We start from the raw sequence: 26,946 nt of genomic DNA, 5'->3' as shown, positions 1-26,946 counted from the left end.
CATTTAGTTTCCGTCGGTGAAAAAAAGGTAGTCGACGGAACATTTTTCGTCATAGTTTTAAGTCAACGAAATCAACAGTGGTTAGTAGTTAGTTGCTCACCATTTTGTTTTTCAGGGCTCCTTCAAACTCCAGGCCCCTCTGGCAGGACCCCCTCCCGTCGATGACCACCACAGCGTAGCCCAGAGCCGCCAGCGTGTTCAGACGCAGATACTTCATCCCCTTGAAGGAGTTGTTCACCAGCTGGACCTGCACGTCGTGAAGCCACACATGATGCAACACATTACATGATTGATTGATTGAAGTATTTAGAGTTTGCAGTTTGCAGAATTACAGTACATTTCAAGCACAACTCAATACAAACTGTTAACTGTGAGTGGACGACACAATAAAGCACTAGACTTGTTTACAAGAGGGTCCACCTTGTTCAATTCATCATAACATTTAGAGACATACAAATATACACTTCTATATAGCGAAAAAACAGGATATCATCATCATAAGGGAGGTAAAAAGGGAAAAGAAAACATATACAGTGAGGGGGAACAGGGGTGGGGGGGGATTCAGATTTTACGGGTGCCAGTTTGGACGGATTGCAGCCGTCCGTGGGTGCCCTTTGAGAGCGGTTTTGAAGGAGTCAAGGGATTCGCATGACCTTAACCCATTTTGACCTGGGAACGATTCTATAAATGTCTTCTAAATCTACAGTTTTCTGAAAAAGCTATGTTTCTATGTCAGTCGTTCTTCGATTTTTCAAAAATAGCAGACCTACAAGCTTGTAGATCTGCTATTTTTCACAATAGCAGACCTACAAGCTTGTAGATCTGCTATTTTTCAATAGCTAAAGCATAACATAATGCTTACACCAAAAGGGGTTCCCGCCCAAAATGGGTTAATGACCGTTGGTAGGGCGTTCCACATTTTGGTGGCATAGGAGCGAAATGAATTTAGTCCCTTGTTTGTGCCAAATCTGGGTTGCAAACCTCCATCAGTGACTCAGTGGTATAGAGAAATCTACAGAGTACTTCCAATGGAAAGGCTCAGTGCCAAATTAAAAGAGAGAGAAAATAACTTTATGAATATATGGCAACCGCTGATAGATTACTTGCCCAGGGATCTATCTACTGTGATGTATAAAGGAAGTGATTCATTGGATTGGAGAGCCCCAGCTGTACTCTCACAATTTGCCTTCTGATGTGCCCATGTGTGTTGTGTATGTATATATATGTGTATTGTGTATATATTTGTATTTATATATTTTTCCCTAATGAATAACTGACTGTATTGTGTGTGTGCTGCTCGCCATTTTCGTTTGTTTGTTTTGTTTTGTTTCTGTGCTTTTTTTTTTCCTTGTCTGTTTTCTTGTATTGTGCTTATAATTTATACCCTTCATTCATCTTTATGTGAAAACATAAAAATTCAATAAAAAGTTATTTAAAAAAAAAAAAATCTGGGTTGCACATGGTTTGTTGAGCTGCCTCATCTATTGCCGTTTTCTTCTTGTCTTGTTATATTGTCCATGTTGTGTTTCTTCTCTGTACGACACGTCAAATGTTTTACTTCTGCAGATACATATATCTGCATATTCAACATTGATGTATAATTGCCATGGCCCTGGAGGGTTGTTATTCTGCTTGTTAATTCTGCTTCACATTTGTATTGACTTGATTTATATGACTTTGTGTATCATTTTTAAATATTCTTTTTAAGTGAAAACAAGCAAACATCTAGTGCAGCTCCACAAGGGGTGTAACAATACATATAGGGGTGTAACAATACATTTTAACAGTGATACGATACGCATCACGATACATGATGGTTGACGTTACGATACATGGACGATATTGGGTCATTATGGCGATACGATACGATTCAATGATTTAAAATCGATACAGTAACTATTTAGCAAAGAAATTAAATCTGTGTGAAACATGTGGATAGTGCAGGTTTTTTAACAGTCTTTCCCTTCCGAATCCACTAAAACCCACCTTTTGTTTTATACGTTTAATTCGCCGTTTTTTTGATAACTTTCAAGAAATACCGGCTTTGTCGCGGACATCGTGACGAGGACGACGCTTTATGATGACGTAACCGGAAATCGACCCATCACTGGCTTGCAAGGGCTTCTGGGAAACTGAGTTCAATGCAAGTCAAACGGGGGTTTCATCATGGTCAGATCCTTCTCGCTCTGTTCTGTATTGTTGATTCAGAGTGGATTATTTTTCGACTCGGTAACAAACGAGTAAGGTTACTGTAAACAGCGGCAGGGAAGGTAACTTCTCTCATAATGATTTATAATGCAGTGATGATGACGCATGATATGTTTTGTCAACAGGACTTTTTGTTGTGGCAGATTTTTATTTCTCAAGCTTGGGAGAGAAGACAAGAGTACTCTGTATAACTCTGGGCTGTAATGCAATGGATTATGAATATTTAGCCCATTTTGGGGCGGGAACCCCTTTTGGTGTTTTAAACATTATGTTATAATTTAGCTATTGAAAAATAGCAGATCTACAAGCTCATAGCGCGGCACCGAGTGGCGCTACGAGCTTGTAGGTCTGCTATTTTTGAAAGAAAATCGTAAAAATGTGGCGCAAATCTTTGAACATGTATTCTTTTAAAGTGAATGTTTTTAACCCATTTTGGGCGGGAACCCCTTTTGGTGTTAGCGTTATGTTATGCTTTAGCTATTGCTATTTTTGAAAAATCAAAGAACGACTGACATAGAAACATAGCTTTTTCAGAAAACTGTCAGGATGTAGAAGACATTTTTAGAATCTGATCTCAGGCCTAAATGGGTTAACTCATGTCTAAATTGGTTAATGTAAACACGTTGTAAACGCAAATGTGTGCAAGGCACGGAAATAAATAATCAATCAATCAATCAATCAAAGCACCTGTGGGCCGCCGTACACAAAGAGGACAGTGGGGTGCTTCCTGCCGGGCTGCAGTTTGTGAGGCTTGTACACCATCCCGTACAGCTGGAAGCCCGACTTCCCTGGGAAGTCAAAGATCTCCGGTGGGTAGTAGTCTTGAGGGCAGGCTGGAAAAAAGTACAGTACAAAATATACAGTTATGTACAGTATGTGGTTTCCTGTACGGAACACTGGCCCCTGTCCCTTTCCCCCCCAAAACAGGACGGTGTGTCCAAACTTTTTCTCAAAAGGGGGCCATATTTAGAAAATATCTTTTAAAAAAAACACCCCCAAGGGCCGACTACATCTCCTCGACTGACATAATGTGCCTTCGGACTATAACAAAGTCACATACAAACGATTTTGTGTAACTATCATCATCAATATTAAATATTAATGGTCTTTTGTTAGGTGTGCTGTGAACAAAAAAACTAAAACTAAAATAACTCGGCTCTTTTTCAGCCTTATTTCAAAAATAGTCTTTTTTCTTTTACCCCTTCAGAATGAAAGGAACAAGGAATCCTGACAAATTGTACTCTGGGAAATGCCCATGTTAACACTTTAATTGCCCGGAACTATTTAATCCATTACATTCATGCGCCCAGTCGATTTATAAACACGGACGCCTTTTCCGGACGGACCGGCCGGAAGTTCATGATGTTGTGTAGCAGCTAACAATAGCCACAGCACTTTAGAATCGATCGACAACAACGGGAGACAAGAATAAATCTATCGAGACTAGCGACTGGACCGCGGAGCGCCGTCTAACACAGGATCTTTTTTCAGAAAAAGACGGGATGATTTAGATCGCGATTTATGAACGTTTTAAGATTTTCGTTTTCATCAGCTAAACAGAGGAGGGAGTTTTTTGATGACGTCTCAGTCTTGCGCGTCACCGAGGAGAGCCCAGCAGGCGCGCCTGGGCTATACAGCCAGGCGATCTGTTCTCGTATCAATAAACTTAGGACAATACTTCGTCCTGAGCGTCGGGCGTTACTAATAGAAAGGACAAAGAACTTCGTCCTGGGCGATTAATCGGTTAATACAAAAAACTTCAATATAAAAATGTTGGGGTAATACAATAGGGCGGCCAAATACATATCATTTTTGGGGTCCACCACTGATATGGGGTCCTTGACATGAAATTGTTTGAGCAAAACTGATATAGTAACAGGTTTTTCAGAAGACATTTAGAAGACATTTGTAGAATCTGGTCTCTGGTCTCAATGGCTTTAAAGGAGAATTCCATGCTAAAAGACTTTCTTACCTTTATTTGTAGTTGTTACTTCCCCACCAAAGAGGTCCAGGTGTATTTTGTGCAAAAGTGCATTATTGGCTATTTTCCCTAATATAAGCCCTCAATGGGGGTTGGGTTTTTGTGCTAATTCGCTTATTTCCATCGAAATAAGTAGTAAAGTGTGCCGCTTGGGATACTATTTACATTATGAAGAGAGGATAAATACAAAAATAATTGATTTTTGAGCGATGGAAATAAGCGAATTAGCACAACACCCCAATGTCCCATTCAATTCAATGCAATTCATTGAGGGCTTATATTAGGGGAAATAGCCAATAATGCGCTTTTGCACAAAATAACACCTGGACATCTTTGGTGGGGACGTAACAACTACAAATAAAGGTAAGAAAGCCTTCTAGCATGGAATTCTCCTTTAACCCATTCTGGGCGGGAACCCCTTTTGGCGTTTTAAACATTATGTTATAATTTAGCTATTGGAAAATAGCAGATCTACAAGCTCATAGCGCGCCACCGAGTGGCGCGCTATGAGCTTGTAGGTCTGCTATTTTTGAAAAGTCGTGAAAATATTTATTTCAGAAAACTGGAGGATTTAGAAGATTTTTTTTTTAATATTGGAGGTCAGGCCCTAAATCGGTTAAAGAAGATACAGTCATGCAACACAAGATGATGACATTATTTTACTCTGGTCGTGTTGCAGACTGAAGTTCTGCAAGGGCTATATTCACAAACTGTTCAGAATGTGAGCAGAATATAGAGCGGTCAACAGTCCCCAGGCGGGGGGGCATCTCTAGTCTGAACCACAGAGATGTTGCGGCGGTACATAGCGGAGCGGCATGATGTGATGTCGCCGATTGCAAACAACCGGACGACTGGTCTGGAGGACAGACAAGACACCAGTCTGGATCGGACTGAGCCGTCCTTGATCTAATCACAGCTCAACTTTCCCCTGCACTTTGTATTATTGACTCAATTGATTGTTCCAGAAATAACCGCGCAAGATAGGTGGGGGACAACCTTCACATTTGTCCACACTCCGCTTTGTGTAAACTTAAAATAAATGAAAATAATAATAAGTGGACAATTATGCAAAGGGGGCGCCCGCTGGCCTAGTGGTCCAGGCGCATGCCACATAGAGGCTCTGGCCGCGTTGCGTGTTCGAGTCCTGTTCATGACGACTTTTGCTGCGTGTCTCTCCCCTTCTCTCTCTCTCTCTCCCTCTTTCCTATCCATCTTCACTTGATACTAAAGATGTCCCGATAATGTATCGGTGCAAGTATCGGATCGGCCCTTATTTGTCATATCGGGTCATATCGGTATTGGCGAATATGCCAGTGTAACCACAGATCCGACACAGGCGTAAGGGGTTGACACTATGGCAGGTAAATAAAATGTTGGGTCATGTGGAGTTTGTGCAGGAGTCTGCTATAAACACAACACGAGATATAAACACAACATGAGATCACGACACTGGTATCGGTATCGGCCAACACAGAAATTGAGGTATCGGGATCGGATCGGAAGCGAAAAAAGTGTATCGGGACCCTACAATTCTTTCAAAAAAAGAAGAAGGGAAAAGTGATTTTTCATCAATGTTCCTCTAACTCGACAAAGTGAAAGCATCTTCGCGGGGAGGGAGGCAGGCGACTCTTTGATAACCTCTCGCTCGGCTCTATATACCTCTGGCATCGGCTCAAGGATCTTTGTGTCATAAAACACCAGCCATCAGCGCATGTCGTTTAGAGATAAAATGCTATTATAAATAGGGATGGAGCTCGTTTAAGTTTTATTGATAACGAGTTCCTTTAACGATCAGGCTTATCGAGCCGGGTTCTTATCGAGCCCACCATCGAGCACTTTCTATTATTTTGTGGAAAGACGGGAGACAATACATTCTGAACAGAACCAGTATCTTTTACTAGGAGCCATCAAATACAGTACGTTTCTAACATAATATTAAAGAAACTGGTTAATGTGTGTACAGTCACTTCAAAAGTGTCATTTTGTATCAATACACTTTTAGACCGACATGTTTGTGCCAGCATGAATGATTACATTTTTTTAATGCTCGATAACAGCCTTGATAAGCCCAAATCTTATTGATAACGGGTACTCAATAAGCCTGTTATCGGATTTTTTCGCGGTATCGGTTATCGAGCTCCATCCCCAATTATACAACAGGTCGTTTCGAGGAAGCAATCTGATTGGTTGAAACAGCCTTGATAAGCCCAAATCTTATTGATAACGCATACTCAATAAGCTTGTTATCAGATTTTTTCGCGGTATCGGTTATCGAGCTCCATCCCCAATTATACAACAGGTCGTTTCGAGGAAGCAATCTGATTGGTTGAAACAGCCTTGATAAGCCCAAAGCTTATTGATAACGCATACTCAATAAGCTTGTTATCGGATTTTTTTCCGGGAATCGGTTAACGAGCGCCATCCCTAATTATTATAAATGTGTTTTCTTACTTGGTGATTCCATCATGCTAGCCCAGAACTCGGGCACCAGGTGCAGCGGGTCATCGTTGGGGCCGGTCAGCTTGTACACGTGGACACACGGACACGTGCTTACGTTACTGTAGTGGCTGATAAACATGTCAAAGTTCTGTGTTGGAGGGAGAGAGAGAGAGAGAGAGGAGACAAAAGGAATGCAGTGATTATAACCACCGCAACTCCTTATGCGACACATTGAGAGCTTGTATGGTTGCTTTGTCTATTTTCACCCATTATGACATGTCCAGAATCGAGCTGTTAGGATTCGTGTGGTTAAGGAAAATCTGAAGGGGCGCTCTTATCGCCGCACATCATCATACATCGGAGGGGCTGGCGCCCCTCAAAAATGGAATGTGCCTTATTTTAACTCATTCTGGGTGGGAACTAGGGCTGTGAATCTTTGGGTCTTCCACGATTCGATTCCGATTCTTGGGGTCACGATTCGATTTGAAAATTCAAAAGCATTTTTTTTCCAGATTCAAAACGATTTTCTATTCAAAATCATTCTCGATTCAATACATAGGATTTCATCACAATCTACTCTTGAACTGAAGTGACAACAGTAACTTGAAAATGACTGAAGACATGATGTTTACTGTGATTATGGTGAGCTTACATTTCATATCACAAACACCATGTAGTGAAAACTCCTGTAACTGTAACCAGAAAATATATATATATAAAAATAAAAATAAATGGAAATGAATCGATTTTGAATCGTTCATAACGGAATCGCGATTCTAATTCGAATCGATTTTTTTTGACACCCCTAGTGGGAACCCCATTTGGTGTTTTGAGCATCATGTTATACTTTAGCATTGAAAAATAGCAGACCTACAAGCTCCTAGCGCGACACCCGGTGCCGCGCTAGGAGCTTGTAGGTCTGCTATTTTTGAAAAATGGTGAAAATGTGGCGTAAATCTTTGAATATATATATTCTTTCACAGCGAACGTTTTTAACTCAAATCTTTGCTTCTGAGGGGTTCCTAGAACAACATATTTTCAGATGGTGGTCGGTGGCCAATTACATATAATTTCTGGGGTCCTGGGGGTTCTGGGGACATGAAATATTGAGCACCACTGATACAGAAACACGAGGTATTTCAGAAAACTGTCAGGATTTAGATTTTTTCAAATCAAAATGTCGAAGTCAGGTCTAAATGGGTTCAAATGCAGTACAGTCAGTCATTAATTTAGTCAAGTGTCTTTTATTTTTGGCAGTACCCGGTAGGTAGGTACAGAGGAAATGGCAGTTTAACACAGGGAGCCAGAAAACAGAAGAAAGAACTAAGAAGTCCTAGGACTAAAACAGTGGTTTTCTTTTCTTTTTTGTCTCTCTTTTTCATATCAAGGCCCATTATTTATTCATCATTTGAGCCACGGGGGCCAACATTTGATGACATTTAGCATGTCAGACCCAAAACGTTGAATATTTTGTTGTCGTTGGATAAGATTTTGTCCACAATTAAATTCTGTGCTAGGTAGGAGATAACAGGCAAACGATCAGAAAGACAAATGACAAAGTCAACACTATTTATCCATAATGTATAAATGATAGATAAGGGGTCAGGACAACGAGGCCTTTTCGTGGAGGGGTCAGACTGAAATTTGGACTTAAGACTGTTTTTCGTCTGTGGTACTCAATTGTTCTTTAGCCCAGGGGTACCCACACTTTTTTAAATTGAGAACTACTTTCAAAATGACCAGCACAACAAGATCTACCCACCCAAAAAGTATATGATGAAAATACTTAGGAAGGGGGGTGGAATTGGTATAGTTTTTCTTTCTTTTTTTGTATACATTTGTAATGTGCGCAACACTCTTGAAAACAAAGTATTGACCAATTACATATTTTTTTTGGCCTTGACATAGAAACACAAGGTTTTTCAGAAAACTGTCATAATTTTAGAAGACCTTTTGTAGGATCTAGTTGACCGGCTGAACGACTAGTTTGGTTCCTCATCATCATCATGCGGCCCTCGACATAACACGGTGTAACAGTTTGTCAAGACGAACACATCCATCCGCCTTGCTCCCCACCTGCCAAGGCCAGATGATGAGGACACAGTGTGGCGGCCGGGGGGAGAGCTGAACACAGGGTCAATACTGGGTCTCTTGACAGGCCAACGTGAGGGGCTTCTTACGCAAGCCGTCATGCCCGGGGGGGGGGGGGCTTTCCAAAACATTGAGTGATGCATAGTTCCAGGGTACACTCAAGAGTAATCTAGTAAGAGAGCGTCTAGTAAGAGAGTGTCGACTCCCATTGTAACAATGGAATGCGGAAGTGCTCATTCTATCTCAATGGGATAGTTCCAGCCATAGGAGCAATGTTTGGAACTATAGCCCATAGGCGCCCATAGGCACCCGCTTTGCCGGCGAGATCAAAGCGTGTCGCTACTCTCCTAGTCTACACTCTGGGTAAACTATACCAAGTGGTTCCCCCCCCAAACGGTTTTAAGCCCATGATCCAAAAAGAGAAATTATTAGACGTTTGCCCCGGGGACCCAAACTAGTAGAAACTAGAAAAAGTGCCCTTCCGGGCACAGGTCTCCACCAGGAGGATAGGAGTGTGTGTGATGTAACTGGCAAAATGTTTAGGAGGATGTTTTTTTGTTTTGTTTTTGCAACAATTTTGTTGAGGAAATGCAGATCCAGATCACTCATAGCATCTCTGAGGATAGAATTCTGGATGAGCAGGACATAGGACACAGCATTTTGAACAAAACGGGCCACTCCTGAAAACTGGAAGGCAATCTTAGCCAATCAGTGTACAATCTGAGAAATCCAACAGACTCGTCTTGATCACATAGACTACAGAGATCATGTGTACCGATTTGCGTGAGATTTGGATGAAATGTGTGCAACTAACAAACAATGTGTTTTCCAGAAATCGGCCTCATGGTGGCGCTATAACCGGCAGATGTGGAGGAAAATGCAGGGACATGTTTTTCCATGGCCTCTAGGGAGTGCGCATACATAAGTTGTATACAGATCGATGCAGTTATAGGTAAAAACAGGAATTGCCCCGTTATAGCGCCACCATGAGGCTGATTTGGAAAAAAATGAGTGGCATGTCATCCTCGGCCTAGTGGAAATGTGCGTGCATAATTGCACGGAAATTGCACACTGCGTTTGTGATTTGTGGCATTTTATTCGAAACGGACCAATCATGTGAGCTTTGGAAGCCAATCTTAGCCAATCAGGATGGAAGATGGGAAATGGTGCAGATACGTGTTGATCACATGACTATGGAGATAGTGTATACCGAATTGTGTGATGTATGGATAAAATGTGTACGAGTAATGTACAGAAATGTGTTTTGCCTAAATCGGCGTCATGGTGGCGCTATAACAGGTCGTTGAGGAATATTTGGGGCAGAGGTTCGTCGTTGGCATCCATGGAGTGTGTGTGCAAAGTTTGGCACGGATCGGGCCAACGGTGCCAGAGATTAGCTGATAACGGACGGACGGAAGGAAGGAAGGAACGAAGGAAGGACGGACACACACACACACACACGGACGGAGTGCAAAACATACTCTCTCCCCATGCCTTCGGCCTGGTGGAGACAAATAGCCAATCTATCTTCCCTGAAATTTAAATTACAGGGAAAAATCATTGAATTTTGTTTTCAGTTCATCTTCTTTCAACAAATCTTTTGCTTTTTTTTGGGAATGTTTTTTTTTTTTAAACGTTTTGAAAAAAAAATAAAAAATCTAGGGACCCATAACAATGTGTCCGAAACCCACAAATGGAACAGTGTTGTTTTTGCCAGCAAATTTCTATTTTAGTTTTAGTCATAGTCTCTTGAATAGTTTTCATTTAGTTTTAGTCACATTTTAGTCACCTGGAATGCTTTAGTGTTTAGTCTAGTTTTAGTCGACTAAATATCATACGATTTTAGTCGACTAAATCTACAGTTGATTTAGTCGACTAAAATGTATTTTGGCGGGCCTTGATGCTGTCGTAATGAGTGTTTTTACACTTGCTGAAAATAGCCGATCTACGAGTTCACAACTTGAGCTTGTAGATCGGCTATTTTCAGCATGTAAAATGACTTACACTCTCTTGTCCACTAGTCCCTTCCTAACATTTTAGTCTAGTTTTGATTTATTTTTTGACAAAATCAACAGTATATTTAGTCATCATGGCTTAGTTTTTTATTTAACGAACATTTTTCGGCCATAGTATTAGTCGACGAAAACAACACTGTTTGGGAACAGCCAGTGGTTTGGAAACCAGGGCACTCTACAATGGGTGGTGAGATCAGATATCATCGTTCAGTACTACTGGTCAGAAAACAAGGCTGCACATGCTGATCTGTGAGGCCCAGGGTGTGTGTGTACTACTACCAAGAACTGCCCAACTGCTAAATGTAAAGATGCACTCCTCTCTTCTCTCTCACATGTACTTGTTAAAATCTCATGCAATATCTTAGCAGCAGGTGCAACGTTATCACAGCAGTGTCCCAAAAACGTGCTCTTGCACATGTTTGACCCGGCTGCTTAAGAAGATATTTGTACCGTGTCCTAAAAAGGTTAGTTCAGATTTTTTTGGACTGAAAGCTGTAGGAAATACATTAATTAAAATACATGAATTAATATAGTGTTCGCAAAGGTTTTAATTGATTGCCCGAGTCCCGTGGTGGGAGTTCTGCTCTGGTTTTGGTAAATATTAAGTCATTAAATATACGGTATATGAATCGACAAAACTATTTCATTTGTATTGTTGACCTGTTTTTTGGAGGAAAAAAAAGGTAGTCGACGAACATTTTTTTTCATTAGTGGACGAAATCATCAACACTGGTCGTTACCTGACTAACGGAGCAGCTGTGGGAGAAGCCAGGCTTGGTGAGTCGGACCACGTCTCCAGGAGATTCATAGCTGACGACGTACAGGTGGTGCTCCAGGGGAGTGTCCCGGGTGCCCTGGAAATACACCAGCTTGGTCTCCTCGTTCACCCAGATCTGAGAGAGGAGGACAGACAAGACAGGTGAGAGCAGTGTTGTTGTTTTTGGCAGCAAAATTTCGATTTTAGTTTTAGTCATAGGCTTTGGACTGAAACTTCATTTAGTTTTTAAGTCACATTTTAGTCACCTGGAATGTTTTAGTGTTAGTCGAGTTTTAGTCGACTAAGTGTCGAGCGATTTTAGTCGACTAAATCTATAGTTGATTTAGTCGACTAAAATGTGATTTGGCGGGCCTTGATACCGTTGTTATGACAGATTTGTTATGACACTTGCTGAAAATAGCAGATCTACAAGCTCACAACACTTGTCTTTTACTTATACTGGATCTCTTGTCCACTAGTCCCTAACATTTTAGTCTAGTTTTTAGCTGTTGACGAAATTGTCAGTACATTTTGTCTTAGTTTTAGTCATCCTAGCTTAGTTTTCAGTTAGTTTCCATTTAGTTTCCGTCGGTGAAATAAGGTAGTCGACAAACATTTTACGTCTTTAGTTTTGGTCGACAAAAACCACACAGGTGATGAAAGCGTTCTCTAACCTTAGATCCGTGCCTGGCCAGGACCTCCCACTCCCCGCTGGTTAACGTCATTTCCTCCTTGATTGCACATTTAAAGTCTCCTGGACAACGGGACAGAAACCAACAGAATCATTTAAAGTCTCCTGGACAACGGGACAGAAACCAACAGAATCATTTAAAGTCTCCTGGACAATGGGACAGAAACCAACAGAATCATTTAAAGTCTCCTGGACAACGGAACAGAAACCAACAGAATCATTTAAAGTCTCCTGGACAATGGGACAGAAACCAACAGAATCATTTAAAGTCTCCTGGACAACGGGACAGAAACCAACAGAATTATTTAAAGTCTCCTGGACAATGGGACAGAAACCAACAGAATCATTTAAAGTCTCCTGGACAACGGGACAGAAACCAACAGAATCAGCATGCTACACTACAGCAGTGGTTCCCAAACCTTTTCATGTCAAGGACACCCCCCCCCAGAAACCCAATACTTTGTCCTCATACTATGTTGTATGACAGACAAAAAAATGTTTTCAAAGAATCTGGAAAGATAGCAACATTTATGAGCTCACAACGCGCCACAATGCAACCCCAGAGCTTTTGTCGGTCATTTTAGAACGTCGCCCATAATGACATGCCCAAAATTAGGGACACCAGGTTGAAAGTGGTCAAGTCTGTCCGTAGGGTTTAATACGTATTTAACCAATGACAACAACATATTAACATGCTATGACTAACTTTTTACAATGCATCCATTGGGAACACAGGTTATTTTTTCCATTTCCTCTAAAGTCACGGTTTTGAACATACAAAGCTTTCAACAACAGTGTGTAGCAGTGTTGATCTCGACAGCAAATTATGATTTAGTTTTAGTCAGTCTTTTGACTAAATTGCATTTAGTTTTAGTCACATGTCACATAGTCACCTGAAATGTTTTAGTGTCAGTCTAGTTTTAATCGACTAAATATCATACGATTTTAGTCGACTAAATCTACAGTTAATTTAGTCGACTAAAATGCACCTCATGACGCCGCCGCCATGATGGCGTCGTAATGCCCTATTTATATGCCGAAAATATTTTCGGAATGTGACACCTGCTTGCAACCAAACATAAAATGTACTTCTTCTCCACTAGTCCCTCCCGAACATTTCAGTCTAGTTTTTGAGTGGTGTAAACCACTCCTACAACTGGCTTTGTTAGTCTGTGCAGAAAAAATGAGCATGGTTGCTATGTTCACCCTGTTCACCCGGGTGAACAGGGTTTTTTTTTCTGTGCAGAAAAAATGAGCATGGTTGCTATGTTCACCCTGTTCACCCGGGTGTGATTTCATTACGTCAGACATGATTTCATTACGTCAGACAGGCTATATAAGACCTTACACCACTCAGTTCACACGGGTGTGATTTTTTTTTTTTGTTGTTGACGAAATTGTCAATATATTTAGTCTTTAGTTTTTATGTCGTTTTCATCATTAATCTTTATTCCACGATTTTGTAACCCATTTTTCACCCCTGTGTCAATTATCTAATGTGATCCTGGGCTCTATACACACCCTCCGCCAACCTGGGGAGAGCAACAGACTTGAACTCCTTCATGCACGAGTGTCCAAGTCGCTCCTTTACACCTGACGGGGGGGGGGGGGGGGGGGGAGTTTCCCTCGTTGGACATATAGCGCGTGGAAGGAACACGTTATTCCGACCAGTTCCTTTCCCCTCCATCAGGCGCCCCGGCTGGCCAGGGGGAGGCAGTTTAGAGACCAGGATTGTTTCGTCACAGTTTTACTCGATGTTAAATCAACACTGGTGTGTGTGTGTGTGTGTGTGTGTGTGTGTGTGTGTGTGAGGCAGAGAGGGTCTTCTTACCCTCCTCGTGTAGGTAGTCGCCTGCCCAGTGGTAGCTGCCCGGTTGTAACAGAGACGTCACTTTATACAGGTGGGTGAAGTTTGTTTTCGACTCGTTCACCCAAATGAAGGTTAACTCGTCTTCCGTCGTCTGAACGAATGGATAGAAAATATCGTGAACCTGTGGGGGGGGGGGGGGGGGGGGGGGGGGAGGAGAGTCAAACGGTCAAAACATGACATCAAAATGTCCCGTCTTATTTACAGGGCAGACTTGTTAACAGTTTGACAGCCGCTAATTGTTTAATCCAGTGTTCCACCGCGCGTAAAACGCTATACGCGACATTTGTTTAATGCGTTTAATTCGCCGTTTTAAAAGAATTAAAAAGAAACAGCGGATTTATCCGGGACCTGATGACGAGGCCGTCACGTTATGATGACGAAACCGGAAATCAAGTCATCATCTGGGCTGCTAGGGCTTCTGGGAAATTGAGCCCAATGCAAGTGAACGGGGGGGTTTGTTTGGACTACAACTTGCTCTGCACTGTGGTTTCGTTCCGCATTGTCATGGCCGCTGGTGCTGATGATCATAACAAGCCTTTTTTCGCCGGATTTTCGTTGTTGAAAGCTGCAAATACTTCAGCGTATGCTTTAAAGGTAATAAAACAAGCAGCGTAGAATATTTGATTAAATAGCGGGTAAAGCATTTTATGGAGTCAAACTGTTAATACCAAGAACACCCGGGGGTATTTAGGACCATTAAATCAGAGCGCCCAGCGATTTTCAGCAACGGAGCACATTTAGCGACGCACCAGGCGCTACCCCGGATGTAGCTGAAGGATCTTGATGTAGCCAAAACACTCTCGAGGCGATCGACAACAACGGGAGGTACGATTAATTCTAAACGCGACTAGCAACGGGACCGCGATGGCCCGTCTAAAACATAATATTTGCTTAGAATTGGACGGAATGATTTAGATCAAGAGTTATTCACGTTTTAAGATTTTCAGTCTCATCCACTAAAATGGGGATGAGACGATGACGATGACGGAAATTACATCGAATGTTGCCCCAACAGACGCTCCTAGCCTGTGGAGCGATGCGATCGGTTTTGATATCAATAAATCTCCGTCCTTTGTATTAATCTCTGTCCTGAGCGCTGGGCGTTACTATTTGATAGGACGGAGAACTCCGTTTATGCCGCTCGGGGCTGGTGTTAACAAATCGGACCACGTGGATATGAAGACAATCTTTAATACCTATTCAAACATACAAACAACACCCATTTTGGGCGGGAACCCCTTTTAGTGTTTTAAAGCATTGTTATACTTTAGCTATTGAAAAATAGCAGATAGCAGATAGCTTATGGCGCGGCACCGCGCTACGAGCTTGTAGGTCTGCTATTTTTGAAAAATCGTGAAAATGTGGTGCAAATCTTTGAATATATATTCTTTCTGAGTGAGCATTAACTCAAATCTTTGTTTCTGGGGTGGAACAACATATTTTCAGATGGGGGGGTCGGCGGCCAATTACATATAATTTTCGGGATCCTTGACATGAAATAGTTTGAGCACCACTGACATAGAAACATAAGGTCTTTCAGAAAACTGTCAGGATTTAGAAGACATTTTGTAGAATCGAGCTCAGGTCTAAATGGGTTAAGACCTATTCAAAACATACAAACAACTGTTGTCCGCCATATCGGCAGACAACAGGTTTAATTAGAACGACGCCATATCGAGCCTTTCGGGCAGTGTTAAATGACCCAAAAAGAGCACATGTTTTGGGCCTCATTTGGCGTCAGGGAGGGTCTCACATTGATCCAGACGTCCGTGGTCTCCTCGTAGATGATGTAGGGCTGCGTGTTGACGGGCTGCGCGTCCAGGTCCTCCTGCCTCTGGGCCGGGTCCTCCGTCACGGGCACGAACATGGCGGGGGGCAGCAGCACCAGCTGTAGCCTGCGCTGGCATCGGTCCAACAGCACCGCCCAGCCACTACACACAGCACACGCACACACACACACACACACACACACACACACACACACACACACACACACACACACACACACACACACACACACACACACACACACACACACACACACACACACACACACACACACACACACACACACACACACACACACACACACACACACACACACACAGAGTGTTAGAGGGGCAGGGGCTGCAATCCCGTAAGATGGCACTTTTTGGACAAAAATTGCGAAAATAGCAGATCTACAAGCTCACAAAATGCAATACTTTTCTTTAACCCATTTTAGGCGGGAACCCCTTTTGGTGTTTCAAACATTATGTTGTAATTTAGCTATTGAAAAATAGCAGATCTACAAGCTCGAGCTTGTAGGTCTGCTATTTTGGAAAAATCGTGAAAATATTTATTTCAGAAAACTGGAGGATTTTAGAAGATTTTTTTTAAATTTCGAGGTCAGGTCTAAATGGGTTAAATAGATATGATGCTACAGACAGTATAACTCTCACAATTTTCCGTCGCTCGTCCATCCGGCCCTGGCGATGTATTCCGTCCCAGGAAACAGGGAGGCGAAAGGGACGACGAGCTCTTTATCTTGCGTGCTCACAATCTGTAAAGACACGTACACACACACACACACACACACACACACACACGTACGTACACACACACACACACACACGCGCATTAGAACAATTATTTAACACGTGCTCTGGGAAAGAAAAGGAGGCAGGCAAGGGCAAAGTAACTCTTACTCTTCCTTGAGGGTCTGTCTTGATTTCTGCCAATTTAAGGGTGGTCTGGGGATTTTTACTACCTGCAAAAAAGAGTGAACATGGATAGGGTCAAAAGAAAATCACAGTATTTGGCTGGGTTTTATGTGCAGAAATGTGAGCAGCATCTCTTAGAATAGAGCGTCGCAGTCCCGCCCACCCTCGAGAGACCCGGAAAAGAATTCAGGTTACAACACTTTTTTTTGTTGTTTTTATTCTTTGTAATTATTTGTTTGGTCCAAAATATTGTGTTTGTGGTCATGATTTGTCACAACTCGAGTTGGCTTTGTCCGACGCTTATAAAGGTCTTTAAATAAATACTTTTTGAAATGTCTATGGGGAAAATGCATTGGGAATTATTTCCTATATAGGAGATGTTCATGTTCAATTGACCTATAGCTAAGCCTCTCCCCAAACTGCTATGGTCCAATCACAGCTAAGCATAACATGGGTTCGTTAATCGTTAGACAAACCTCTCCACCAATAGTTTTCCTATATTTTTTAAACACATTGTTTAAAAAAGAAAAAAAAATGCCAACGCACATATTTTTCCAGTGCATGTGGCAGGCCTTGTTGACGGATTTGGAAGGTCTGGTTCCAAAAATGAACCAGAGTTTAATGTGTAAAATCCATGATATTTACATTGGAATGAATGAGCCCGGCTGGAAAGTGTCCAAGTGGGAGTGTCTAAGTGGGAGAGGCCGGGTCTTAGCTATAGGTGAATTCTCTGTAGTGGTTCCAGTAAATCTTAAAAGTGTCTTCTTTTTCTCCTTCTGAAATGTACACTCTGAAGCGATATTGCCCTTTGCCCCTGTTAAGTGTCGACTTGATGTCATATGCAGTCCTGAAGAAAGCAAGGATGTTACAGAGACACTGGAGATGGAGTCACTTGGAGGGGGGAGGGAGGGAAGAGGGGTGGAGAAAAAAATCCTGGGAACTGCACTTGTGTCCTATGTATACATAGAAATGCTGTTATTGTACTGCTTTTTCCAAATAAAATAAATATTATAAAAAATAAAAAAAAGTGCACGAAAGTAGCAACACAAGCTATGCTGATGTACAAAAAATGTACACGTTATAGTCCATCTGTGGTGGAAAGGAAACTAATGAAAAGTGTTTCAGTTTAAGTGCTTTTAATTTAAGAACGACATGGCAAGTGTTGGAAGCGCTCGTTGAATATCACTCAACGGCCCATGCGTACCACCCGTTTTGAATTTGCACATAAAATGGTAAATGGTGCATTTATATAGCGCCTTTATCCAAGGCGCTTTACATAGATTGTGCATTACATTCACCCATTCACACACACATTCATACACCGATTGCGGCGGAAGCCATGCAAGGTACCAACCAGCACATCGGGAGCAATTTGGGGTTCAGTGTCTTGCCCAAGGACACTTCGACATGTAGACAGGAGGAGCCGGGATTCGAACCGCCGACCCATGGATCATTGGACGACCTGCTCTACCTCTTGAGCCAGTCGCCCATAGTGCAGCAGGAGGTTGCTTTACTGATAACGAGCGCTTCCATACTCTGATACTAGTGAGTGTGTTTTGGGTAGCAACATCTCACCAGTACGAGGATATCTATAAGCGTCCGCCTTGCGCTCCTCCAACGCCGGGGATGGAACGTGAATGATCTCCACCCCCGTCTCATCCACCTCTTCATACAATAGATACATGGTCTTCCCTCCGTCTGGGTCTGACAAAGACAGAACAACAACAAACGCTTATTGAAATGTCCATCAGGGACGTGCAGAGAGTGTTAAGAGAGGCATGGGGGCTGAAAATCCGCAAGAGGGCACTTTTGGAAGAAAAGAAAAGCTGGTTGACTGGCCTGGTGATTCCAGCTCGTGCTGTCGCCTTTAGGTGCCTGGGGGTGTCTGTATACTCCCACGGTGGCCAAGGGGGCAAAGGCCCCACTGGTGCAATAATGTACTGGCCGCCCTGGGAGTACGGACGGACACCCCAGGCTTAGAGGCGACGGCACTGAGCTGGAATCACTGACCAGGCAGGCACCAGAGTCCCCTATGTGGGGTCACACATGCATGCACAGGTACGGCCGGGTACGGTGCACGCTAAGGCATTCACTTCTAGTCATTTTTACTAGTTGCCTAGTTTACTAGTCGACTAAAGAATTTTAATTTTAATTTATTTTTTTGGAAATAAATATTTGTACATTTAAAAACTGTGTACATTGGTGACTATAACTATAATCTACCTGATCTTGAGGCCTACAAAATCTGGGGAAAAAAAAATATATTTTTTAACAACTAGTCAAAGTTGCTTAATGCCCTCACGCGTACACGCTAGAACGCGTCCCGCTAGATTCAAGCCGCACAAATCTTCCAGTGGTTACTTGCATTACAGGTTTACATGGCGGTGAGCGAGCCCCCCTAGATTCACCACGTGTCTAACAGTACCCAAATCAAATGGCTACTTAGTTTGCATAACAGGTTTAACTATGATGATCATACACGGTGAAAAGAAACACCATCCAGTACTGCTTCTGTGGGGTTCAGTTTGCACCGCAACAAGAAGACTCCCATCGAAAAAGAGATTCGTCCAAAGCAAACTTTTTTTAGTTTCGTTAACTGCACGAAGTTGTGCGATTGTTTTAATCCCATTCAAAAAGGGAACCCCTGTTGGTGTTTTAAGCATTATGTTATACTTTAGCTATTGAAAAATAGCAGATCTACAAGCTCGTAGCGCGGCACCGAGTGCCGCGCTACGAGCTTGTAGGTCTGCTATTTTTGAAAAATCGTGAAAATGTGGCACAAATCTTTGAATACAAAGTCAAAACAATCACCTGCAGGGGAAGAAAATAAATGTGGTGAAAGATTGCTTTACAAAAAGTTAACTGTCAAAACGAAGGTTGATCAGATTATATCAGTAAATGCTATAAAAAGGAACCAGAGTCTTCTGCTTTTCTGGCCATGTGAGACAGATAAGATTCTCCTCTGTCATTCTCATTGCAGAATCTGCAAATGTGACTAAATTTGACTGAGGGACTGCCATTGGATTTTTCATGTCATGTGAAAGCAGGGAATCATAGCTTCAAATTGACATATTGGTTGTTCAGTTTGACCCACCAGTTTTGGAGATATGGCTTATAGAGTAATGTCTTGCAGAAAACAGCGAGTTGAGAAAACAGGCTTGAAAGGTTCACTTCTGTGGACTCTAACATTACACCTAGCTACATGTTTGGGCATTTATTTCATATTTACATGTCGATTTCAGCTCTGACACTTATTTCAGACATGCTCTAGTATGTGAAGAGTCTGCCTGTGCTATTAACTCATTTTGAAAAAAAGAAAAAGAAAAAAAGTTTTTCTGGTGAAAAGCTGGAATTTGCGCGATGGCAGTCTCTCAGTCAAATCTGGTCACAAATGGTCTAAGCTTTTAGGAAAGTTAAAGTCACTCAAGTGTAGAACTTGGTGCTATGCTTCTGATTTCACAATAAAGTAAAGATACCGTCCAGTTGTCCCTGTGCAGTAGTGGTCTGCAGGTCACACTTATTCTATTATTTTTGTATTTTTCTCATGTGCTACTTTGAATATATGTTGCATTTTGTTTGCAAGGATATTTGCACTAGTCAGACCATTACCCCAAACCCTAACCTCAGTCTTAACTGGCCACGCATGAGTCTTAACCGGCCACGCATGAGTCTTAACCGGCCACACATGTGTCTTAACTGGCCACGCATGTCGTAGCCACGGGTGAGTCTGAAGGGGCTTCTGACTTCATGGGCAGTCCCCTATATTTCCTAACATTTGCCACTGCAGTATGTGGTACAAATCTTTGAATACACTTTCACAGTGAACGTTTTTAACTCAAATCATTGCTTTTTTGGGGGGGGGGGTCCCTGGAAGCGCACATTTTCAGATGGGGGTACAGCGGCCAAATACAGATAATTCTGGGGGTCCTTGACATGAAAAAGGTTGAGCACCACTGACATAGAAACATGAGACATTTTGTAGAATCGAGTTCAGGTTGAAATGGGTTAAGTCTACTTTTGTGTTTGTGTCTAAAACTCTCATACACTATAGGCTATCAGCTGTTATGTGCGCATGTATGATCTACAAGCGTGCCATTTGTTTTTTTTAAATCATGAAAATGTGGTGCAAATTTCGAATATATATTCTTTCAGAGCGAAAATTCTTTCAAAACTTTGCTTCTGGGGGAGGTCCCTGGAACCACATATTTTCAGATGGGGGTCGGCGGCCAATTACATATATTTTTGGGGGTCCTTGACATGAAAATGTTTGAGAATGACTAACATCGAAACATGAGGTTTTTCCAGAAAACTTGTCAGGATGGAACCCCTTTTGGTGTTTAAGCATTATGTTATACTTTAGCTATTGAAAAATAGCAGATCTACAAGCTCATAGCGCTGCACCGAGTGCCGCGCTATGAACTTGTAGATCTGCTATTTTTGAAAAATCGTGAAAATGTGCCTTTTTTGAGAACCACTTATACAGAAACATAAGGTTTTTCAGAAAACTGTCAGGATTTCGAAGACATTTTTTACATTTCGACGTCAGGCCTAAATGGGTTAAAATTGGATACACTTTTTTTTTAATAAAAGGCATCATATTCGTATGGTATTAGTATATATATCTAATCATGTGCTGCTGACCTTCCGCTGCAGACGGGCTCCACCAGTAGCCGGTGAATCGGTCAAACTCCTCCTGGATGACAAACGTAGCGACGCCTGCAGATTTGGGGTCCTCCTTCACGCTGTCCAGACCTGGGCGAGGAAAAGAGTTGTATTACATCTAGGGATGTCCCGATACACTTTTGTTCGCTTCCGATCCGATCCCGATACCTCAATTTCTGTGTTAGCCGATACCGATACCAGTGTCGTGATCTCATGTTGTTTTTATAGCTATATCTTGTGTTGTGTTTATAGCAGATTCCTCACTCAAACGTGCACTTGCAGTTTGGGGCAACTCCAAAGCAAACTCCACATGCCCCCAACATTTTATTTACCTGCCATAGTGTCAACCCCTTACCCCTGTGTCGGATCTGTGGTTAGACTGGCATATTCGCCGATACCGATATGACCCGATATGACAAATAAGGGCCGATCCGATACTTTTCCCGATACCGATACAGTATCGGGACAATTACATCCATGTAAAAGTCACTGGTATGGTCCTATACTGCAGTGGTTCCCAAACCTTTTCATGTCAAGGACCCCCCCAGTTTGACATGCCTTAAGCTATGGACCCACGTTTAAATGGCATTTCTCTGAGACCCCCAATTTATATTGTAAAAATCAATGTTAATTTAACTCAGAGAGTGTACAAATGGAACCAAATGGAACCAAATGGACCCGTATAGCGTCCATTTGGTTCCATTTATACACTCTCAGAGTTACAGACCCACAAGGGTCCATTTAGTTCCAAACTATCATTTAGCTGGGGACCCCCCCCTGGAACTCCCTGAGGTACCCGGACCCCACTTTGGGAAATGTTTTAAATTTCGACGTCAGGCCTAATCATGTCAGCCATGATTTCAGCCTGGCCCAGCCTGTGTGATTTCTGGTCTAGAGGGGTGGCGGATTGCCGGCAACGACAGCGGAGAAAACCGACGTCACCAAATTTGGAGCGACGCCGCCCGTTATTTTGGCTAGCGAAATACAAGGAAGTGGACCTTCCTTATGCCAGATTTTCCAATACGTTTCCCCAGGGCTTTCATTTTAGGAGCCGAATGCGAACGAATAAAGTTTGCTCTGCACTGTTGATTCCGATGCGGTTTTATCAACATTATTAAAGTCAAATGCGTAACGGCAATATTGGGCCAATATACCAATATGTACGACACAGGGATTTACTGACGGAATGAAGGTTACCTATATATCTTATCATCTGATCATCTATCGATACAGTCGACAGACAGACAGACAGCAGTGCTGTGAGCAGTGTGCTCTCATTGGTTGTAATATAGGCCTTATCGGGGCGCAGTCCAACCCAGTTCATACTGTATGATATCCAGTCGGCGACAGAGTCAAATATCAAACGTGCTAGATGTTCAGAAATGGTCGGGGAGGCATCGGCGAGCGCTTTTATCGGCGTTGGATCTTCTCGCAGCTCCTTTCACACACAGCGAGCAAAAGCTCGGCGATCAAAGCCCGATCTTGCGTCAGATCGGGGGTTTTGTCGGCGAGCGCCAAAAATGCTCCCCGACAGCACAATCGGAGCAAATATCGGGCAGTGTGTACGAGCCACAAGTATGTGCCCGGCAGACCCCTTAAGATCCTCTAGTGCGGGTCTCCTAGAGATTCCAGAGACCCCTAACACAAAAAGATATGGAGAAGCCGCCTTTAGCTATGCCCCTGTGCTGTGGAACAGCCTGCCATGGGATCTATACGGTTCTCTGAATCTGTGGACATTTTTAAACAAAATCTTAAGACACACCTCTTTAGCATTGCTTTTTACTTAGATCATTGCATGTCCGTTTCCTGTTTTAGTCGCTCCTTTTGTTTTTGCTATTACTATGTAGTTGATGCTTTCTTGTTGTATTTTTGCTCTCTTTTTTTTTTTATATAATTTTTATCCCACGATTTTGTAACCCATTTTTCACCCCTGTGTCAATTATCTAATGTGATCCTGGGCTCTATACACACCCTCCGCCAACCTGGGGAGAGCAACGGACTTGAACTCATGCTTCCTTCATGCATGAGTGTCCAAGTTGCTCCTTTGCACCTGACAGGGGGGAGTTTCCCTGGCGTGGAAGGAACACGTTATTCCGACCAGTTCCTTTCCCCTCCATCAGGCGCCCCGGCTGGCCAGGGGGAGGCAGTTTAGAGACCAGGATTACTGCATGTTTTTTGTGAGGGTACCTACCCTAGGGGGGACACAGGAAGAACATGCAAACTCCACACAGAAAGGCCCTTTCACCGATGACGCGGAGGAGAGGACAAATTTATTATATTTTTGCTCTTTCTGTGAAGCACTTTGAACTACACTCGTTATTGATTGATTGATTGATTTTAGCTGCTGTGAAGAATCAAACTAAACGGGGTGACAAGTCTCCAGACCTTTGTGGCAGTAGGTGAGCCTCCTCTCCTCGCCCGTCTTGATGTTGGACATCCAGAGGTCGTTGTTGTTGATGAAGGCTATGAAGTCGGGGTCCCCGGGGGAGATCTTGGGGTCCATGCGGGTGCCCGAGCACTGGGTTTTCACCTCCACGGGCTTCACGGGAGTAGACTGCTGAAAAGCAACGCGCACACACGGTCAGTTGAGAGGCAAAAGCAGGAACGCTCACTTGGGTTAAAACCGTTCTTGGCGGGAACCCCTTTTGGTCCCATTTAGGCCTGACGTCGAAATAAAAAAAACGTTCGCTCTGAAAGAACATATATTCAAAGATTTGTGCCGCATTTTTATGATTTTTCGACCTGAGGACGATTCTACAAATGCCGTCTATATCAGTGATTCTCAATATTTCACGTCAAGGACCAAAAAAACATTATATGAGTGCAGCGCTACGAGCTTGTAGATCTGCTATTGTATCTAACTCAATCAACTTAAGACAGACCGTCCGACAGGGGGTTTCATGTAATGCACGGTAAGACTACAGTGATTTGATGGCATCATTGCCATCACCTGGGTGGGTCAGTAATGTAACTTTCCCGACGTTAAGTCGTGTATGTGTTCAACAACACGGCTTTGAAATATAACACTGACAGCTATGAGGTGGCGAAAGCGTGCCATCCTTAGCAACGGTTGCTAAACTATTTGGATTGGAATTGGACAGTCGCTTTCGGAGAGGGGTTTAGTGAAGGGCTAGTTGTTACTCACAAGGTAGTCGATGGACATTTTTCGTCATAGCTTTAGTCAACAAAATCAACACGATTTTGTTGACTAAAGCTATGACGAAAAATGTCCGTCGACTACCTTGTGTCACTGACGAAACAACAAACAAAAACCACCTAAGCTGACTCCTTTACAGGCGAAAGAAGCAGCGACTCTACTCCGAGTCTCTCTCGCGTGACTAGAACTTCTCACCCGATCTCTAAGGCCAGCCAGCCACCCCGACGAAGAACTCATTTCGGCCGCTTGAATTCGCGACCTTATTATTTCGGTCAACATGACCCACACCAGTGTTGATTTCGTCGACTAAAACTATGACGAAAAATGTTAGTCGTCGACTACCTTTTTTTCACTGACGAACACTAAATGGAAACTAAATGAAAACTAAGCCATGATGACTAAAACTAAGACTAAATATAATATATTGACAATTTCGTCAAATAAAAACTAGACTAAAATGTTAGGAAGGGACTAGTGGACAAGACATCAAGTATAAGTAAAAGACAAGTCATTTTACACTTGGTTGCATGCTGTAAATAGCCGATCGATTTTGAGCTTGTAGATCAGCTATTTTCAGCAAGTGTAAAATCAGCCATTACGACGCCATCAAGGCCCGCCAAAATACATTTCAGTCGACTAAATCAACTGCTAATTTAGTCGACTAAAACTAAAACATTTCAGGCGACTAGTAAAATGTGACTAAAATGAAAAGTTTTATGCCAAAGACTGTGACTAAAACTAAAATAAAAAATGTGCTGCCAGAAAACAACACTTGCCCCAAATCCAACACTGGTGTTGTTAGTTACTCACGATGTAGCCGTTGGTGCCTCCGTCCTGACAGTAGAACAGGCTGTTGCTGGCCTGGAAGAGGAACAGGCCCGTCTGGCTGTGGTAGTCGTACGACGTGATGCCGAACGCTCCGAGGCGCTTCCGCTCCCTCAACAGCTCCTCTTCTCGGGAGTAGGCCCCCTGGTGTGGCGTCGCCTGGGCGGTGGGGCAAGCAAGCGCCACGGTGAATTCAAACCACATTTGTAATATATGTTCAATTTTCAAAGATTTGTGCCACATTTTCACGATTTTTCAAAAATAGCAGACCTACAAGCTCGTAGCGCGCCACTCAGTGGCGCGCTACGAGCTTGTAGATCTGCTGTTTTTCAATAGCTAAAGTATAACGTAATGCTTAAAACACCAAAAGGGGTTCCCGCCCAAAATGGGTTAAGAATTCAATTTTGAGTATTTCCAATACTTTTTACTTCTACTCCACTACATCTCACTTCTCAGAGGCAAATATTATACTTTTACTCCACTACAATTATTTGAAAACATTAATTACTGTAGTTACTACTGTAGGTTCTTATCGCTATGTATCGTAACATATCGGCCTCGGTCCTAAATGGGTTATCAACAATAGCCGATCTACAAGCTCACAATGTGTCACACTGTTGAGCTTGTAGATCTGCACAGAATGAGAACAACGGGTGTTCACCTGGAAGTGGTCTAGCATCTGTTTCCATGACAACACTAGCAGAGCCTCTTTACGAATCTTCTTAGGGATTTCGGAGAAGAGCAGTGAATTCTCTCTGCTTCCATAAGGCATTCCTGTGGGCAGATTTAAAGAAAAGTACAAAATCAACACGAGAAATGGAAGAGAACAAATGGCCCCCCGTCTAAATAAGTGAACGTATAGAAAGAAAAAATCCGCACTCTCAGTCGTAGTAAGAGTCATGTTTAAGCGGCCATTTCGACCTGAGGACGATTCTACAAATGTCTTCTAAATCCTGACAGTTTTCTGAAAAACCCATGTTTCTATGTCAGTGGTTCTCAAACAGTTGTATGTCAAGGACACCCAAAAATATATGTAATTGGCCACCGACCCCCCATCTGAAAATATGTTGTTCCAGGGACCAAAGAAGCAAAGATTTGAGTTTAAATTATATTCAAATATTTGTGCCACATTTTCACGATTTTCCAAAATTATCAGACCTACAAGCTCGTAGCGCGCCACTCGGTGGCGCGCTATGAGCTTGTAGATCTGCTATTTTTCAATAGCTAAAGTATAACATAATGCTTTAAAACACCAAAAGGGGTTCCCGCCCAGAATGGGTTAATAATGTAGATGATCCGCAGCATGAAGGCAACCGCGTTTCGGCTCGCAGGCCTTTATTCCGTCAGTGTCAGAATTTTGATCATTGCCGAAACGCCTGAACGCCGAAACGCGTTTGTCTGGTTTGACCGCTGCTGCGGATCATCTACGTTATTAAAACAAGACTCTTTACTACGACTGAGAGTGCCGGAATTTATTCTCTTTCTCTGTGTTCTCTTTGAATCTGCAGCCTTTTCTCTCTTGAAGTGAAATGATTTAATTTCTCTCAG

General features: G+C 42.6%; 1 protein-coding gene across 4 annotated transcripts in view; it reads right to left on the bottom strand.

Annotated features, from left to right (window-relative positions):
- LOC306943317 (dipeptidyl peptidase 9-like) overlaps positions 1-26,946 on the bottom strand; it is a 59,257-nt gene that overhangs the window by 24,927 nt on the left and 7,384 nt on the right. For 3 of the 4 annotated variants that reach the window (XM_079529563.1, XM_079529565.1, XM_079529566.1), the window contains 14 exons: positions 26,060-26,172; positions 25,384-25,557; positions 23,802-23,973; positions 21,396-21,506; positions 18,330-18,458; positions 16,740-16,801; positions 16,494-16,594; positions 15,806-15,983; positions 14,014-14,173; positions 12,166-12,245; positions 11,475-11,627; positions 6,641-6,776; positions 2,896-3,041; positions 101-247 (listed from right to left, as the gene is read on the bottom strand). In XM_079529563.1, coding sequence (XP_079385689.1) covers positions 101-247; positions 2,896-3,041; positions 6,641-6,776; positions 11,475-11,627; positions 12,166-12,245; positions 14,014-14,173; positions 15,806-15,983; positions 16,494-16,594; positions 16,740-16,801; positions 18,330-18,458; positions 21,396-21,506; positions 23,802-23,973; positions 25,384-25,557; positions 26,060-26,172 — 1,862 coding nt within the window. The remainder of the gene's footprint in view (positions 1-100; positions 248-2,895; positions 3,042-6,640; positions 6,777-11,474; positions 11,628-12,165; positions 12,246-14,013; positions 14,174-15,805; positions 15,984-16,493; positions 16,595-16,739; positions 16,802-18,329; positions 18,459-21,395; positions 21,507-23,801; positions 23,974-25,383; positions 25,558-26,059; positions 26,173-26,946) is intronic. The other variant, XM_079529564.1, reaches the window with a different exon arrangement.

The sequence above is a fragment of the Electrona antarctica genome, assembly GCF_951216825.1.
Source record: "Electrona antarctica genome assembly, chromosome: 19".
Classification (NCBI taxonomy): domain Eukaryota; kingdom Metazoa; phylum Chordata; class Actinopteri; order Myctophiformes; family Myctophidae; genus Electrona; species Electrona antarctica.
Note: the sequence above shows the minus strand (reverse complement) of the source record. Positions and strands in the feature narration are given on the sequence as shown.